Source organism: Centrocercus urophasianus, unplaced genomic scaffold, assembly GCF_019232065.1.
Source record: "Centrocercus urophasianus isolate 14NV4802_14NV808 unplaced genomic scaffold, USGS_Curo_1.0 seq_12, whole genome shotgun sequence".
Taxonomy (NCBI): domain Eukaryota; kingdom Metazoa; phylum Chordata; class Aves; order Galliformes; family Phasianidae; genus Centrocercus; species Centrocercus urophasianus.
Genome location: NW_024884364.1, coordinates 26274011 through 26294304, shown reverse-complemented (window position 1 = coordinate 26294304; position 20294 = coordinate 26274011). Strand labels below are relative to the sequence as shown.

General features: G+C 37.0%; 1 protein-coding gene across 1 annotated transcript in view; it reads left to right on the top strand.

The window, feature by feature from the left end:
• The window catches only part of LOC122156229 (amyloid beta precursor protein), a 158536-nt gene that overhangs the window by 75490 nt on the left and 62752 nt on the right, over positions 1 to 20294 (top strand). The window contains exon 6 of the mRNA XM_042810837.1: positions 7703 to 7870. Within this exon, the coding sequence (XP_042666771.1) occupies positions 7703 to 7870 (168 nt within the window). The remainder of the gene's footprint in view (positions 1 to 7702; positions 7871 to 20294) is intronic.

Below are 20294 nucleotides of genomic sequence, written 5' to 3'. Positions count from 1 at the left end.
CATCAGCTGTAAATAGTTGAAAAGCATAATGTAATGTTATACTTTAAAGACAACTAGTACTATTGTAGAACCAGTTTGTCAGACGATTTTATTTCTGTACATACTTTAATAAATAGTGACCAAAATAGCAATAGTGCATCTATTTGCAATCTTCTTTCCCGTGAAAAGGAAGTTATGATCTTGTCTAGAGAGTGAGCGAGGTCACTGACAGGACAGTCTTTTCATTCGTTTTTTATAAGCTACAGTCTTTATTTAAAAATGCGGATAAACTTTTCCTAGCACAGTACTTGGCATTATTCACTTTCCTGCATTTCCTGAGGGACCATTCCTACTCTCAGTTCATATGGACTAGGGCAGCAGACTGAATTCGAACTTCCAGGTCTGCTCTTGCTGGAGTTGAGGTGTTAAATCTAGCTGATGGTGAGTCTGAGGTTAGAGGGATCCACAGAGTTAATAAAAACATGTATTTATCTCTGTTGGTCACTGGGACATGTTATCACTGAATTTGTGGTCAAGAGAGTGTGGCTTTTTTATAAAGCCTGCAAGAAATTGATGGCTCTTGATTCCACACAGGACGAGGGGAAATGGCCTCAGGTTGTGCCAGGGTAAGCTTAGGTTGGATATTAGGAAAAACTTCTTTACAGAAAGGGTTGTTAAGAGCTGGAATAGGCTCCCCAGGGAGGTGGTTGAGTCACCATCCCTGGATGTGTTTAAAAACCGTTTGAATGTGGTGCTCAGGGACATGATTTAGTGGAGGGTTGTTAGAGTTAGGGTAGGATGGTTAGGTTGTGGTTGAACTATGATCTTTAAGGTCTTTTCCAACCTGAGCAGTTCTATGATTCTAGGTGGAGCGAGGGAGGTGGCTTTTTCTGGTGGCCAGGTGTAAGCAACAGAGCATTCTGCTGCTGTCTTGGCTGCATGGTGGATTTTGTGGAGCTGTTCCTGAGCCATCCAGGCTCCAGGTAATTCTTACAGTGTGTGACTGAATAAGCAGTTGCTCTGCTCTTCAATCGTGCAATTGTTTGTGATTTTTTTTCTGCTCACCTTCAGCATAGTAGGTGATACGAAAAATCAGTGTCTCTTGGCTTACAACAAAGAATAAGCAGTTTGGATGTAATGCTTCCTGTCAGCATAGCGGTCAGTCAGGTCTCATTTAAAGGAAGGCAGTGGGGTCAGTGCAGCAGCCTGCAAAAACATTTGGCAGCCTCTTTGCGTACCTGTTAGCAAATGTGGAAGATTCAGCATAAGCTTGACCTGCCTGCTCTAATATGTAGTGCTGCCATTTAGCAATCAGTTTGGTATTCCCTAATTCTGCTGAATGTTTTTAAACAGTTAGGAAACAGTTTTATCGCTGATGCTTGACATGGTATTTTTACTATGTTTGCAATCTGAAGTTGCAAGCAGGAGATCATATGCTGGCTTCCTAGCAAGAGAAAACTAGCCTGATGTTTGTGTTATAGCTCCTACCTTTATTGATCTAGTATATTTCTAGTGTACTACGCTTTTTTTTTTTTTTTTTTACCCCTGCAGATTTATGTTTCTAAAAGACTTGAAATCCACTCATTGACAGTATTTTAAAGGCAAGGGAGGTTAACCCTGGTGGCTAGACCCATTAGCTGTAAATTTGGGGATAATATTAAAAATTTTAATAGCTTTAACTAGATTTGAAATGTTATTAACTTGCCTTTAAATTAATACTTTCTTGTTTTTCATTTCCATCAAGGCTGTGCAGTATGCTGTATTTGGAAAATGATAATGTGTGGATGTATTCCATATTAAAAAGCACATTGCTATCCAAATAGCGCACATTAATTTAACTCCGCTGCGTTTTATTATGAGATTTTCATTAAGAATGATAATCTACTGTAACATATGAGCAGGATCTGATAAAATTAGCCTAATGGATTTGCATTAAAATAACTGATAGCTTTTGGTTAAACGTTATAATTTAAAGCACCGCTGTTCCACTGCAACAGAATACTTCAGAATATATTGCAATTAAGGAGAAATCTTTTTTATGATTTACTAGTCTTGTTGATGGAAAAGCAATATATTATTAATATTTTGGGTCAAGGGCAAATGTGGTAAATAGTAAACACAGTAAGTCTTGCCTTATGTAAGGTCAGAAGATCGGAGTGTGGTTTTGCTTAAATTATATTCCGATAGAAGAAATCCTCCAGGAGCCTGCTTCCCTTGATGGAATGTCATTTTACTGTATCGATGCAGATTTAAGCTTAATATTTTGCTCTGCCATGTAAAAAGACTGGAATGTGCTTTTGAACTAATCCTCAGATTCTTTGTGTCCTGCCATGTTCACATAATTATGTTGTTTTTGTGGCAACTATCTTTTTTGAAAAATATAGATAAATTCATGACATTTTGTTGGCCTACACTTGAAAACAAACGGGAGTTTTTGTTTCGGTTCTGGCCATCAAGACTAAGTATTTGACATCTTGATTCAAAGTGTAATTGTTTTACACAAATAAATAGAAAATATGCTTTCATGTATTAGTTCCACATGAAAATTGTGAGGCATTATGTTCTACAAGTGCATATCTATTTTTTTTTTTTCATACATTGAATATTCCCCTTTGGTAGAATAAACATTAAGAATAAACATTAGAGAGAAAAATCCAGTCTTAATGGCTTGCAATGGGAAGTACAGTCTTCAATTTTGAGGAGGACTATTTTCCAGGTCTGCTTTTGGAACTCTTAATTTTGCTTTTTCTTTTAGCTTTATCTATAGAAAACATTTTAGTGGTTGTGTAACTAACACACCAACTTTATTACTAGAACATGTGCCAGCTTCCCAGCTGTCTCATCCTAATTCCAAAAACCTCCTATGAAATTAGCTTTTGTCTTTGAATACTCAAACTAAAATTTGGCTGCCTTTTCTAAGTATATATTCAACACGAGGAGGCTTTGTCTCAGTGAAATTATCTTTAAATATTCCCATTGATTAATTCATGAACAAAACAGTATCATTCCATTTTGGAACGAAAAGTCTAAGAAAAACAGTGCACATTTATTCTTTAACTTGTCTAATTTTTCTCAGCTAATTAAAGAAACTGAAACTAATAGAGATACGTGTGTATTAATATCTTCCAGCAATAGTCTCAGTTCCTGGACATAATAGTCCACTTATAATGTTATGTACTAGCGTGTAATAAAGTGGAACATATACTTCATCATATGTATTTGAGTAATTTATTCCTTTATTCTCTCATGCATTAATTGATTACATTGTTCTTTAATGGTAAAATGTAAAATATAGAACTGTGGTCCCTTTTACTCAAGCAGCTAAGTAAATCACTTGTTTGTGTGGGTATGAAGCACGATTTGAATAGATACTAGCATGGACAAAGCAAATACATAACCAGTGCTAGTGAGGTGGTTAACATCATCAGCATGATTTAGTTGTATGCATTTGCCATTATTAATGTTAAACTTGAAGGGCAGGTAGTATGGAAAAGGTCAAAAGGCTTCATATTTTCCAATTCTGTGGCTAAATTAAAGAGTGCGTTATATTTTGGAAGCCAACATGATGAGAACTTTCCAATGTAGCATTAAGGTAGAGGATTTTCAGAAGTGAAAACTAAATATAGGACCCAGCTTCCAAGACAGGTCTGAGTTAATTTACTAACTCCTCCTGTTTGTCTCTTCTTCCCTTAAATTACATCAAATTCAATTTCCTGTTTAAGGTTTGAATTAGGCTGTACCAGCGTTTAAAGGAGCTTAGTTCTTAGATCACTTAGTTCTCTTAGATCTCTTAAGTTTTCATAGCTCGCTTAAATATCATATAGAAACTCAAATCCTCCATATCAAGGAATCGTAATGATTGCAGTGATAGAAGTATGTAAATATGTTTATTTGTTTGTTTTATTTTTCCTATTAGAATCTTAAGCTGTATTACACATTCTTCTATTGAAAATGCTGGTGTTCACAGAGAAGTGTTAGTCTCATGCAGTAAAAAAAAACAAAAACACCAGGCCTGCAATAGAGATTTTGAAATAAAGCAATTATTTGATTTTGTTTTAAAATCAATTTTTCTCAGGGAGCAAAGAAACAATTGATACGGCAGTAAAAAATTCTAAGATGTCATTCAGAGGCATATTTTTTATTTTCCTTTGTAGAAATTGATCACCAAAAGTACGTAGAATGCACATATATTTTAATCAGCTTTACTACCAGCATTTTAGTGAGTGAGTGTTATGGGTGTTCTTTACGTGAAGTCACTATAAATTAATGCCCACAGACTTGCAAAATGTTTTTTCTTTCCCCTAGGATACTGCAGCTTATCCATTTCTAGGGAAAACATAACAGTTAGTGTTCATGTTGATTGTAACTATATATATAGTTTTATATAAATATATATATATAGTTTTCAGTACATCGCTTTATGTGTTAATTTAAGACGAAATCAGAGAACTTTGCCACAGAACTATCTTCCAGAGATAGTTCCATCTCCCTGCTTTGTTAGAAGCAGCCCTTTTTGCATTGGGAAGCTGGAATATGTGTAAGAAGCTCCTGATGGGGAAAATTGAATTATTCTCTTCTGGTTATCTCAAAAATAACTTAAAATCTAATGTTTTGGAGGGAAGAAATTGGCAATTGTAATCCTTGGTACAGGGCACAGGGAAGGTGAGAGAAATTTTACTGTTGCAGCAGGATGGTGCGAAAACTGTACGCATCTGAAAGCAGAGTTAGAGTGTAGACCAGTTATGAATCTGAACTGTGCCAAAGGCTTGTCCTCTTTAATTGTGTTTGGTTTCATGGAGCCAAAGGCAAAAAATGCATCTTTGGAAGGGAAGAATGAACCAGTTAAATAAAACAAAGCAAAGCTCATAGTACTGTTCTTGATTTTAAAAAATTGTGATAACAATTAAAATAGAATTATACTGTGGCAGAATGTATCTTATCTTTAATCAGTTTTCAACAACAAAATTAGTATATGAAGCAAAGACAGCTTTTAATTTTTTGATGAATCATTTAGCAGTGTATGCTGCCTTGCTGCTAATATCTGTGAAAATACCATAGCTCATACTTCATAGGCATTAATTGCTACACTTAGTTCCAGTGGATGGAAGGGAAACAGGACATGGATGGCAGTAATTTTTTCTTAGCCCAAGAAAGACTCTTGAGTTTCGCGCTTCATTGCCCCGTCTTCTCAGTTAGGGCAGTACAGCTGAAGATTAAATGTGGCGTCTTTAAATTGAGCACAATTGATAGGGATACGGAGAGGCATGGAAGGAGCATTTGTGCCAGCAACAGGAGCAATCAGGACCATTTCTCTAGCACTGAAGGTGGCTTAAAAATGCATTCTTCTGAAGCAGGAGTTAAGGAATGCTGCTCTGAACCCTTCACAGAGGGAGGGTGGTGACGCAACTGGGAAGGAATGACAGCAGTGACAGTTGCCTACACACAGCAGCATGATTCCTTCAATTAGGGCAGTCATGAAACAGTTTACTTCTCCTGTTTATCTCTGTGTAGGCCATAAACTGTTTGCACAGCACAGTCTCTCTGTATGGTGAAGTAATTTCCATTTAGATCTCAGCAAAAGCAGTATGATTGCCTGTGCGAGCTGGATGGAAGGATGTGCCAAGGGCAGCCTTGTGGGAGAAGTCCCTGCCCAGAACACTGGGCTTCTGTCTTACTCTTCTTAATGCACTTACCCTGTGCTTGCCAGAATGCTTGTCCAAGTGCATCTTCACGTGTAACACATATATGACTGACTTGAGATTCCAGAGAGCTAACTCCTTGTTACCACTGGCATTAGTTATTTGATGGATGATATTACTTCACTTTTGCACGTTATTTGTACGTGCACAAAATCTCTGTTTCTATTTCTGAGAGCAGTAGACATAGGAAATTTCAAGCTAAATATATGAACCATTCCCATCTTGATAACACTTAACAGTACAAAGTGAAATAAATCAGACTTTATAACAGAACTATAAAAGTAGAAGGTGCTTATTGCATATGTGGAGGTCAGTCCATAGTCAACTTGAATTAAGTGATTTCTAAAGAAAGACTGAGTTGTTGAGACCTTTGCTTTTTGAAATGACATTTCCTGTCAGCAGACATTCTCTTGATTGTACCTGTCTCTTTCATGTCATGAGTCACTATTCATTTTTAATTGACACATGGCAGCTCTTCCAAGTCTGTGCAAAGTTATCATGGTGTGAAGGTTTGACTGTATAATTGGATGGAAGGGCAAGATGTTATTCAAAAATAAATCTCAGGAATCACTTCTTTACTAAATGTGATATGTAGTTAATCTTACGGTTGCATAAAATTAATTGTAATTAATATTCTTCACAATTAAATTTGTTTTGCTTTTTTTCTTAAAAATGGCTCGATACAAAACCCTAACATTATTTGTAGTACAGCTACACATGCATATGTGGATCTGTTTCTCTCAGAGCTCCCTAATATTGACTCATAATATTGCCATATTTGCATAGATATATGAAATAAATTCACATATCTATAAATAAATCCATGAGTAAAATTTTGTTATATATTTAAGAGCAGGCAGACACTGGCTACCAATGACAAGTGAATATGAAATCCATGCAGTCAATAGTGGCTTTCCCAGGGAGGGTTGCATTGCCTGTCACTGGTCAGGAGAGACTGCCAAACAGAACTCTGCATAAGCAGCATCTGAGAGGTGATGCACTGATATTTCTTTCTACCTTTCAACCCTTAGGCATCTGCCTTCCATGAAATTCAAATTTATGCAGGGAACTTAGATGCCTCTAGTGAACGTGTTAGTTTCTGTGCTGATGTAGTGTGTGGGATGAAAGCAAATGGGGGATATATTGCTATTTGACGTTACGCAGTTTTTATATGATGCATACATAGTATGTTGGAAGATTGTGGAGGCTTTTTTTTTCTTTTTTTCCTGTTTGGAATGCTATTGGTAAAGGGCTGTATGCTTACTCCAAATTCCAAATTGCAGACAGAATTTCCTTTGTCTTCCTTTCATTTGAATAGTTTGATTTTCCCCTCAGGTTTTCATGTGTTGCAGAATATAGGCAATGACTGTGGTGGCTCACAAATTAAAAAAAAAAAAAAAAAGCAACTTTTTTTCTTAAAGTCGTTTTTTTTTTCTGTCTATATTCACTGGGGATGAGATTTCCTCCTATGGATGGAGTAAAGCTATGGCAGTAATTTTATATATAAGAGCTCTCTAGATACAAATTACAAACCCTATACTAGGCAGGCTGCAAGAGGGGGTGGTTTCTTCAGCAGTGATTGTATATAAATTGGTGTCTGAGGAGGAATTCTTTTCCGGTATAACTCATATATATAGCTAAGTAACTGAGTTTGGGGGTTTGCATTGCCACAAGGAAGAAACTGACTCGCATGCTTTCAGATGCATCCTTCCGTGCATATGGCTGAGGTTATACCCTGGGCTGGAAGGAGCTCAGACTCTTCCAGCAGCAAAGCCTAAGCTTGGTACTAAGTGGGCCCAGCAGCACAAATCTGAACTGTTCAGAATTTGCCTGCATCACCTCAGGGAAGAGAATAAGCATTGAAGTGCCCAGCAGTTCGTGTTTCTTTTTCCTAGATGCTCCCTAGGTACACCTTGATCCTCACACAGGGATATTGAGGTGTACCTTGGCACGCTGAATAGATGGAAGTACAGGCAACGCTGTTTTCATACTAAATGTGGTTCCTCTGGGTCTCCTGTGACTAGAGGTGTGCTCTGAACAAGCTGAGACGGGTCCCTGCCGCGCAATGATCTCCCGCTGGTACTTTGACGTGGCCGAAGGAAAGTGTGCGCCCTTCTTTTACGGCGGCTGCGGTGGCAACCGGAACAACTTTGACTCGGAGGAGTACTGCATGGCGGTCTGCGGCAGCGTCCGTAAGTGCACTGCCAGCCCATTGCTGCCTCTCTCCGACCGGCCCTGCTGCTTGGGAGCGGGCCTGGGCTCACACTAATCCCGCTCCTGCTGCCCTCGGTCTGTCTATCTTATCTCTAGAGCTTGTTAGCTTCTCGCTAACCCAGCTTGGTAGCAGGTGCCTTCTCTGCCCTCTAGACAGTCTTGCACATAGCCGGCCAAAAGCCTAACACTTCTGTAGATGAAACCTTCTCGCTCAGTTTTTCTTCATCTTCTGTCAACGCCTACTAACATTTCGTGAGTCCCTGTTTTTGCATGTGCAGTGTGTGTATGGGAAAAAACTTTAGGGAAGCCTCAGGTAAGTTTAAAAATGGCTCTTTACACATTGTATTTTCATGTTTCTTTTTTATCAAAGCAATATCAGCACATCAGAATATCAGAAGAATTATTGCCACCCATGGAAGAAGTGAAGAAGTCTACTATTTTTTTTCTTTCTTTTTTTCCAGTTTGATTGAATACTTAATATGCATTTGCAAGGAAAAGGGATGAAATGATTTGTTTTTTAGGTTTCCCTGAGGGCCAAGATGCGCACAAATGCAAATAAACCTCCCACTTACTTTGTTTAACACGCCATATATTTTAATGATTGCTTTTCGTGAAGAAGGAATGTTTGCACTGTGATTTTGGTTTGGGAAGGATGGTTTTCCCATAGCAGAGTACTGGAGCTTGCATTTCAGTTCAGCAGTCCCTGGTGCTCTCTGTTTCTGTTTACCTCATCTGCGTGTATTATTCGGAGAGCTACAGCTGCCATTTCTGTCTGAAACATTAAAGGATGATTACATATTTTGCTGCTTCGCCTTCTCAAAGGGCAGAGAGGAGAAGAACAGAAGGAGCATATTAGGACTGCTTTATTAAAGTATTTTCCAAGCAGCTTGTTTTAAATAAGAAGAAAGCTTAAAAATGCACTTGAAAACATGCAAAGTCATGGCAAAGAGTGGCGTTTGTTTTGTGAAACAGAGGAGCTGTGGTTTATTGAAGCTGGAGTAAGGGTGCTCATGGAGGCAGGATCGCTACACTGGTCCTCAGCTGCGGTTCATCTTGGTGTCTTTTAGAGCAACTCAAGGCAAAGTTCCATGGAGGGCTCCACACTAGACTGAATCAGTGAGCAGGACTGATCAGCTTGTGCAACAGGAGAAGATATAGTGAGTGTAGAGTAAAAATATGCTGCATGTTGGAATGAGGACTAATACATTTGCTAAAATAAGTAATTTTTAAACTGTTAAGTTTCTGTCCTACATGAAGTATTTCCAGAGATGGATAACATGGTTTCTCTGACTGTGAGCTCTGGGACAGGCAAGGAAAACTAGGACTTTGTAACAAGAGTTAATTTAGGGCAGTAGTAGAAAAGAAGAGAATCTTTTTGAAGGAATGTTTCTCCAGTGAAAAATGTGGTATTGATGGGCAGTTATCTGTAGATGTGGAACAAGGATGGAAAAGTAGACTGAATATAGCTGTCTCAAGCTGATTAGGGACATAAAAAAAACTCTGTCATGAGAAAGGTATTGAACAATATCCATAGGTCAGTTCACCTCTTGCACATTTAGTTTTAAGTAGCTGAGGTGGGGCTGTGTTTACTGTTATGACCAACAGAATTTGTAAAGGATAATTACTTTTTTAGGCATGTGTTAGGTGAGCATCATGCCTAAATGATTGCAGACTCAAAGACAACATGGTAGCTATAAAAGGAATAATAGAAAATAGCTGAGAAATCAAAGCTTTTGCTACTTTGCATCTGGAACTATTCCCAGTTAGCAGGTAAAGGATGATAAAAGTGAACAATATTTACCCACACAGAGCTCTGAGTTGGCTACAATGATATGCAAATGTAGTGCTGTTCCTTTGTACAGAAGTTTGTTTTTGTTTTGTTTTTGGGAGGAGGAGTAGCTTTCGTCTTTATACCTCATGTCCAAAAAGGTAGGATTGAAGAAAAAGTAACTTGGCTTTTTATACTGTGCACTTTTATGGTCAGTAGAAGAGTTTCAAAAAGCTGCATGGACTGGTTCTTGGTGGAAAAGGTAAGTATTTTGATCCATGCTGTTGGAATGAAGAATTATTACCTTTGTCAGCATTACTCAGAAACGTAGAAGAAAGCTGCACCATAGCATAAATAAGGACTTGTAGCAGATCTAGATTCTTTCAAGATTGCATTTTGTTACACTTCCAGTTTTTTTTTTATAGATTTGCTTTGACTCCTGCCCTTCAGGCTGAGCCATATGGATGCATTTCTTTGTCCAAATCCTGCAGTGAGGCTCTGTGCTGACTCAGAGGTCTCCTTACATAGTGCAGCTTGCATATGGAGCTTCAGTTGCTCACCCAGTTCTTCAGATCTTAGTTTCATTGGCATTCATGTGGCTGTGAACTTACTACATATAGATAAAGATGTTGCTGAATAAAGAGCAGTAGAATCACAAAATAGATTTTGTGAGAGCTATTCTTACATAGTAAAACTTGAAAGGATGACTCTTGATTTGTTGTATTGCTAATACAATGACATTTCTTGTCATATACAGGTTGTAGGTGGAATTGTAACACTAGATATTTTTACCAATAAGTAGCACAGCTTACTCTAGGATGAAATTGAGATGAGACTGCTTAGATGTATTTCCCTAGAACCTCATAATCGTTTTGCAGAAAATCATTCTGCTACAAAGGAGTGACCTTGTCTGTATTCTTTAAAAAGTGTATTACGGATTGAATTGGACTTGGAAATGAGATTTGTCTTCACTTTTTGGCAGTGAAGGATGTACAGCCTGGGCTCATGCTGTTCGAGAGGATAAATGATCTTTTAAATGATTCTTCCATAGCATTTAACATCAGAAATCAATGAAGAAACAACTTCTATATTAGTTTATAGTATATTCATTAGGATATTCAGATGAGCTTAAAAGATTCCTCTCCTCTATCTCACAGAAAACTTTTTCCTAGGTTCAATTCAATAAAACAATGCTAGGAATGCTAGCATTTGTGTTCATTACATATGTGTCTTAGTTTACTTTGGGAATCCTGTTTTTGGCCTGTGTCATTTTCTCTTTTTGAAAAATGCAGTTAATATAAGTACTTGAGCAACTTGGTTTAATTGCCACAACTGGCAGTGAGGAGAAATCTAGATGGTCTTGTCTTTTAAAACAGATCTTACAGAGGATTCGTTCTTGGTTTTCCTCAGTACTTTCTCAAGCAGCTTTCGACTCCACAGGGTATGTTTTCCAAGCTATTTAGTTATGTTCTTGTACCTATGTTTTCATCTTAGGTTCAAGTGTTCCATACGCTGATCTATTCAATTCTTATTTCTGTTACTTAAATATTTTGGTTCCATTTACTGTGTCAATATCACCACGCTGTTTCTCATTATTCTTCATCATTTTGCTGGGGGGGGAAAAAAAAAAAAAAAGAATGAAAATTATTACAGGTCCTGAATATGATACATTTCACTGCTTAAGTGACATCTTGTCTTTGAAATCAATCCAGAGTTGCTGAATGTGATGGATTGCCTTTAATGGGTTATAGCAAGCCTTGGATCAGGTACCTCCAAGACCATTAAAGGAAGAGAAAACAAACAGGACTGAAGACTTTCAGTACAGAAGTCTAGACCACTGCTTCCTTATCTGTCCTTTGTATTTCTTTATGTCACCCTTGCCTTAATCTTTCTATTTGGTTTTTATGCCCTTCCCTCCCTCAGCTGTCTGCATTTGTACTTTTTTATTTGCTTCATCATTTATTTCCTTCTCTCCAATGATCTCATTTTTATTGCTCCCTGGTGTCCTGTGTGAACCTTCTCAGCCTCTGTTAATGGAAACTGAAAGCGCATCTATCTTTGGTGAAACTGTAGTTTGCTTTGTGGCTTTATGGAGAGTAGTATGGGCAATGGCTGTGTTTCTCTCAAATAGTTGCTGAAGGATGAAAGGGTGTAATATGAGTTTTAATTTTCTTGTATTGCACTGCAATTGGACTGAACAAAAAACTGAGGAGATTGAATTGTCAAGAATACCTACACACTGTGAATAGAGAAAATACGTATACTGAATACTAATATCTGAACACAGTCTATGGAAAAAATGTTTTTCTTCTCCTTTGTTAAGTCTCTTAAGGAAGAGACTTTAGGAAGTCTTAAGTCTCTTAGCCTTGATCTGAAAAGGTGATTTTGTCAGGTTATACAGAGCCTTAGGCTTTCTCTGCTATCAATGACTATGACGATGCTCTGAGGTCTGACAAAAATAATTTGTGTGTTGGGTAGGAGTTATTTCTGTCAAATTTTCACATTTATCACCCCGCAACACTGGAATTGATATATAATTATTCTAGAAGTAGAAGGCTTTAAATATCTTGTTACCAGTTCCTTCAGCTCACCAGACTACACACTCTCTATTGATTTTTAATATTTGATACTATCTCCAGTTTCTATTCAATTTAAGGACTCAAACTTCTACTTTGTGCCTAGCCATAACGGCCTCTTTGAATTTATTAGAATCTATCAGATAGTTAACTCAAATATAATGACCTCAAAATGGGTATATATTGACAAGAGGAAGCAGAAGATGATGAAATGCTGTTACTGAAGGAATTAAATTATTGTCATACTGAAAAGTAATTTAGTGTAAGATTTTTTTCACTTGTTTATTTAATAGCTGCTAGTTAAACATCCTTAAAGCTGTAGGAAATACATATTTTTAAAAACTGTTTTGAAATGATGTTAATGTTCCAGCCCTAACTTGGAGATGTGTGAAACTTAGAGCTCTTAAATACGCTCAATTTAATGGCTGTTGCATACAACACTGCTCTTTTCCGGCTTCTGTAGCCATAAATTCAGAATGCCATGGAAATCTTGCTGCACTGTTTTGATTTTTTTTCTACAACTGCAGCTGAAGGAAGCTGTACTCTGGTAGCACTGTTTGTTTTTAAAAACTTTGATATACAATTGAAATAATCTTTTATTAAAACAGGGACTTTTATTATTGCAATGAAATCTGGTGGCTTAAAATACAGGAAACTGTTAGGTTCCAGTACTATCAGTTCTTCTATGTTCCCTCTGAAGTGTAATAATAAATTCAAATGTTATCACGTACTGCTATATTCTTGATATCTTACATCATGATCACATATTTTTGTATGCATTTAGGTACAATAGTATTTCTCCTCTGCACTAAATACAGTAAACTTACAGTTTGTTAAATCTTTGGGTAAGTGTCAAATACTTTATTGAGTTTTGAGTTGAAGATATGAAGAGAATAAAAGCTACAATTTCATAACATGCATGAAATTTCATGCTATCTAAATATATTGCGTGCAAGATTAACAGTAATGTGGGATCCGCTCCTACTGCTCTTCTTACAGGCTGATTAGTACCAGTCTTTTCCTAATAATTGATGAGAGAGTTCTTTTTGTTTCCAGTTCATGCTTTGAAGTGAGGGAAAAATACGCAACCTCTGTCACTTTGCAACATCCAGTTTAATTTCTCTTCCAAGCTAGTTTATGTAATAATCTGTTCCGTTTAACAGCTAAGACTTAGGAAATGATACTCCAATCATTTCCTGTTGTCAGTAATTTCCTTTACCTATACACTACTTGTTCAGGATCTTGACATCTCTCCCATTAACAGGAAGTAAAATACTTTGCCAGTTGAACTTGCATGCCAGCTTCTACTTCCAGAGCATATCATAAGTGATAAGGCATTAGAGAGCTGCAGTGCATTTGGGTAAGCAGAGTGGTAAAATATACTGAGTTACCTAGGAAGAATGCTTTAATCCTTTAATATACGAAACTATTGCTTGTTTCATCTATACAATTTCAGAGACCACTTGAGCTTGAGGTCAGATATGAGGCTTAAGACAGAAAGCAGCCCACATGCAGAGCACATTCATCTGAAATAACTGCCACTGCCCTTTCACTGTTCTTGAGGTTTATGGGATAGTTGGCAGGCCTATGTCTATAAAAGCAGTGGAGCTTGCAAGTTAATTTGTGCCAGGAATGCATCTTTTTGACAATGCACTTAGTGCTGGAAAATATTCATCACAGCAACTGGCTGTAATACCAATTTGTCACAGCACTATAGTATGCATAACTTAAAATACAGAAGTCTAGCGCTAGCATTTCAAATTCTAAGTAGTGCTATTACAGGGAAGTATCTCACATAATAAGTACAAAATCTTTTATTTGAATGAATAAAAAAAATTACTACAATTACTCTTACGCCAGTCACTCTTCAACAACCTGTTGCTTTGTTGGAAATGCTCTTTGTATTCAGTTGTCTTATTGCTCCCCAAATTAGCAATAAATGGGACATTACTTCACATAAATGTGTCCCTTTCCTGCCATCTCTTGCATGAATTGCCTGTATCTGCTGGGTTTTATTTTCTCTGGTATGAAAACAGAACCGAATCATGCATCTTGATGAAGTTGAGGCCAATTTTGAATAGTGTAGATGAAATCTTAAGAAAAACATATTTTTGCAGTTCATTGTGAGTGTTTTACATTTGTCATTTAGTGCCTAGGAGCTATAACTGGATGAATTCCATTATCTGTTAAAATTGTGTATTTTAACTATCATTTTTAGGGAATGGAAGTGGATAACTTCTGTTACCACAATTTCTTCACCTGTTGCACCTTGCAATTATTTTTCACCCTTGGTTCATGTGTGGAGCTGGTGCCTTTTTTAAAAGCAGTTGGATAAAGCTTTGGATTGAAAAAAGAAACATTTGAAGTGTGCCTAAACACATTTCTTACTTTTTTTTTTTTTTTTTTTTTTTAATTCCTTCATCTTTTTTTTCTGTGTGTGTGTGCTCTGTGGAACTTGCTGTGTCTTAGTTACAACCTTGGCATAAAGGAATGTTTGGGAGAATTCCTTTGTACTTACTGGCAGAAGTCTGATTTGGTGTAATGTGAATAATTATATGTTTTTTCCTGATAAATATTTAAATTCGTGGTTACAAATCGTAATAGAAGGATCGTGGTGCAAAGTGTTGCAGAGATGTCTGTGAGGCCATCAAAGGACTGCCCCTCACTACAAGAAAGACACGGAGGCCCAGGAGTGTGTTCAGAGATGAGCAACGAAGCTCATGAGAAGTGTGTAGCACAAGTCTTATGAGGAGCAGCTGAGGTAACTGGGGTTGTTTAGTCTGGAGAAGAGGAGCTCAGGTGCTCTCTGCCACCACCTGGAAAGAGGTTGTTGGGAATCAGCCTCTTGTCCTGTGTAACTAGCAATAGGAATGGCCTCAAGTTGCACCTGGGGAGATTCAGGTTGGATTTTAGGAAAAATTTCTTCTCTGAAAGAGTGGTCAGGCACCGGCTTGGGCTCCCCAGGCAGGTGATGAAGTCACCGTCTGTGGAGGTGATCAAGAAATGTTTAGATGTTGTACTGAGGGACATGGTTTATTGGGAAGTATTGATTGACAGATGAATGGTTTGACTGGATGATCTTGGAGGTCTTTTCCAACCTTGGTGATTCTATGAAATAAAATTATAACATATCAAAGGAAGATAGGAACAGTCTTTGCAATGTAAAGTTCAAAATGGAACATAACTTTTAAGCATGGTTTTAGCCTTGATGGGTAATAAAAACAATGGAAAAACCCATATATTAAGAAAGGAAGGTGTATCATTCTGAATACTTGGATTGGCTTCTCCTTGGTGTGTTAATTCTCTTCATGTCACCTCTGCCTGAAAATTCTTTCAATTAAGGTTGTAGATATTTTTAAACAATGTGCTTTCTACTCTGCTTTAGGAATATTCATCTAATTTGAAAGAATTTTGGAAATTAAGGGACTTCCTGAAAAGGAAAGCCCCAGAACTGCTGACCCTTTTACTGTTCTTGAAATTGATTCCTAACTATAACTATTACAGAGCAATTTTTAATTTGGTAAAAAGATGCATATACTTTTTTTTTTCTGACAATACAATATATTTCTTTTGTCTAGTCTGTTAGCCTATTTATGTCTTCTGAGTCCCCAGTACTGCAGTCAGAATTCCTCAGTTTTTATGAAGAACACTTTACTTTCAACGACTTCTGTGGTGTCTTAAAGATAGTTGTCAAAACATGAGGAGAAAATAAATGTACAGGATAAATAAAACCCAGTGGAATGATTATGATCAGGCTGAATGGTAAATATGCAGTTGAAAAGGATGGACCTTAACATCAATGAAAATCGTAGTGGGAATTCATATTATTGTAATCTTTGCTGAAAATTAGAAAGGAATTGAGTGATCTGAAGGACAGGGATTCCAGGCTCTGAGCATAATCAGCACAGTTCACAGTTCTGCCATTAGCTTCCAAACAGGAAGATGGGCTGGCAATTCACAAGGTGAAAGATCAGGCCCTCAAAACTCAGTCTTAAAGTACTGAACAATTATGAAGACTGATGATGGAGGATATTCATAAGGTTTGTGTAAGCACACAGAAACTCTTTTTCCAGAATTCAAAACAGCCCCTCTGAGTCTTTGGATTACGGTTGTGTCTCCTGCAGTTCATTATAAAGTAGGTTTTTGAGGCACTAGGTGGCATTATGGATGTGATTGCAGTCGTTTCTGGAGTGAGAGCAATTGTCCGTATTTATAATGCAGTAGATCGTTATTTATGTATCATATATAAATACACTTAGTGTTATGTGCCATAGTATTGATCTCAGTACTGAAAAACATTCTTGTCTGGCACTTTCTGTCCAAGTAATTAAATTATGTTAATTAAACATGCCTTCACAAAACTCATCCTCGTATATCCTTTTCCCAACATATGTTATAATAATTTTCTTACATTTCATACAAGCCTTTTCCAGTCTTTGTCTGCCTTATATCGTGTAGCCAGTAACTTACTTGCTTTGTAATAAAAATGTAACCAGCATTTTCTTCTACTGTTGTTTAGACTCCATTTGTTGGATTTACTACCGCCCTGTAACAGGAGTAGCTTATTCAAAGAAGATTGGGTATACCATCTTGTAAAGCTGTTCATTTCACAAGGTAGCAGTAGCAATAAAAGCAAACCTTGCTAAAGATACACCGCAAGCACTTGTGATTGTCAGAAGTGCTATAATTAGATGTGATCACAGTCAACAACTGAAAGCTTTGATCTTAATCCTTCATTAACATTGATATGGCCGTTATGTATGTGGAAATTAGAAGCAATGAATGCATTCACTGAATGCTGCATATTAGTTAGGTAATGTTCTCAGTACAAACAGCTTCCCATATTGCATGCAACAGCCACACTTATCCAGAAAGATGGCATCTACCTCCTATACTTTATGTCTGCATGGTGAGTAACTCTCATTCATTTCACTGGAGATACTGATGTGGATTGTTTATTTTTATGCAAAATAGGACATAGGATCTGGAAGAGGATATTTTTTCAATTTTTTTTCTTTTTAATATTTAATAATTGTTAGATAGCAAAATGTATTTAGAACATAATTTGGCTTTACTATTGAACCCATGTCTCTACAAATGCTAGGACTTCTAAGTGTAATTAAAAAAAATAAATCTATTTGGGAATTGGCAAGTAGAAATTTGAAGAAAATGTCATCTGGTACTACATTTTTTCCACAGCTATCAACACACACTTGTTAATCAGTCTACAAGCAATATACTAAAATGAGTTGAATTAGAAAACAAGCAATGCATAGAAAATAAAACCTCCTTCGAAAAGCAAATGTGGTCAGAAATGAGATCAGACTACAGATTTTTAAGGAATCCTTACATGTATCTGATGTCTGACCAAATGTTCCCAATGTACCATGAGAAAACATGCAATACATCCATAGAAATAAAACTCCCAAACGTGTTGGAATAGAAAAGATAGATTTTGTGCCAAGAGCCATTAAGACATTAAAATGTTTCTGCTATATTGCAGAAGGGAGGCTCAGTGTTTTTTTGTATCTCTTTTCATTTGAGGCAATGGGTTTCCAGTTATGTTGGAATCACAAGTCTTTAAGCATACTGTAGGTAGTATACTTTTTAGTATCAGATGGAGAAGTTCTCACATAAACATTTACATGCTTTGTAGATATGAAGATCAAAATCTCGTAGGGTTATTTGTTTTTAAGAACTGATTATTTTGTCAAAAAAAATGCTGCTGATTTCAGATTATGTGGATAGCTAACCACTCATAAGGGAATTGCTTTAAACCGTTTCAAACCGTTATACCTCAGTTACTTCATTCTGATAAAATTACTGTTAGAAATCTTCTCTCGAGATTTTCTAAATCAAGCTGGTATCTGACTTAGTCATGTATGAGTGTAAATGATGAAGCTTCTTAACATAACTGAAATTAGACCTTTATTGTACTTCAGGCCTCAACTTGTTTTGAGCCTGGACTGCTTTATTTGGGTTTAGACATTAAAAAAACTCTTTTGCTATCTGAATTCTTTGTTCACCCTTTGGAATTTTCCATTCCTCTGACCCTGCCTTGGTAAGTGTCCTGTGTATGATTGGAAAATCTGCACTGGAGAGGCCACATGTGCAGGTTGGGAGCTTTTGATAATCAAACCTTAAGTGTACAACTGTCTTAACTGATCTCACTGCAAATTCTGGTGACCTTTTTTTCCTGTTCAGTAAATTAAAGGTTAAATTTGCATAATTTATTGGACAGTTATTTAAATCATCACTTCTTTCCATTCATATTTGTACAGACTTTAAGGTGGGAGTTGCATGGGGAATTGTAAAAGATAGGAAAAGACGGAGAATTACATGCTAGAGCTTCTCCTCATTTCTGCCCTGTGCCAAAACCTGCTGCTTCCTGCAGAGGATGGCTTAGGCAAGGGCAAATTTTCTATGCAATGCCCCGTGTAACTGCAGAACTTGCTGCCTTGCTTGCCTAACTGTGTTGTGAATGTTAAGTTTTATGCTGAGTTTGAAGAGAAAAAAATGAGAGTCATGGAAGACAAACCCAGCAGTGTCAGTCAAATGTCACAACAGCATATTACATTTCTCACAGATGCCTCCAGGCTTCCAATGGGCATAATGGGAGAGTGTTGCTTTAAACTTGTCCAGCTCATTCCTAGGAGTGTTTGGTTAGCCTGTGCCAGTAAATAATAGTACCTTGCAATTTAGTGCTTTTAAATTTCTCCCTGGTTTTAAGTAAACTTTTATTTTGATTTTTTTAAGTGGAATTAAAATGTAGTACACTTAACTAAAGCTCCAGGAAAAACATGAAGATTAAATTAGTTTGGTGCTTGAGAGATTAAAGAGGAAAGATATTTTTAAATACTTGGTGCCATTACAGAAATGTTTTTGCTCCATTCAAGTTTTGGATGAGTTGTTTTTGGAATTTGCTTTCCCCAGTGGTTAGAGCCATTCCTGCCAGCAGCACTGCACCCCAGCAGAAACCGCTTCCTACACTTGTGCACAACTTTAATGCTCTAGAAGTCTTTACTAACTGAAAGTTTTGGTCTTAAAATCCAGTTAGACTTTTTGTGCACATGGGGGACAGTAAGCTCATGGATCTGATTTTTCTAGTAGTGAAAATACAGATGGCTAACAGGAGGTTACAGATTAATGTATGCACTAATAGCTGTCTTCCACTGATCATTGTACATTAAAGACCTGGCAGAGGAGATGAGATTTGCAGAACTCTTACCTGACTGCCTTGTAGTTAATTTAAAAATCTCATTTAACTCTTCCTTGGTTTGACACTTGGAATTGTATATTTCTAATACTGCAATCACTCATGACTCATTGAAGATGAGTTCTTATCGTGAAAAGTTTAAAGCAAAAGCACTTTTATGCTTTTATAATGGTATTATAGGATTTAAATTGTCTGAAGTTGTAAGAGACACTAAATACTAAGAGTAGTATTCTATTTTTTAACTTTTATAGTTTGTCATGAAGCTTATTTGCTCCTGTTTGTTACAATACTTAGTAATGTACAGGTTTATGAAATGTATATCTTGCAATTAAATATTTTTGAAACATCTGAGAATGATGGAAGGACAATTTTTGCTATCTGTGATTTCTCCACTGGATTCCTTGTAGATTCCCATCAACAGCATCCTAAAACCATCTGTACCTTTTACATGGAGCATGTCATGATATCCTAAATGCAATCAAGGCCAAAGGTTTTCTGGTCATTGTTTTGTTTGTTTTTGTTTTGCATTTGAGTTTAGACATCTAATGGAAGATTAGGTTGTATATTAGTTTAAGATTTTTTAAAATTTGAGGATGTATTTCACTGAGTGGTGAGGCACTGGAACAGGTTGCCCAAGGAGGCTGTGGATGCCCCATCCCTGGAGGCATTCAAGGCCAGGGTGGATGTGGCTCTGGGCAGCCTGGTCTGCTGGTTGGTGACCCTGCACACAGCAGGGGGTTGAAACTGGATGATCATTGTGGTCCTTGTCAACCCAGGCCATTCTATGATTCTATGACTGACAAATGGGGACCATGTACTTATAACTGTTGATTTAAAGAAAA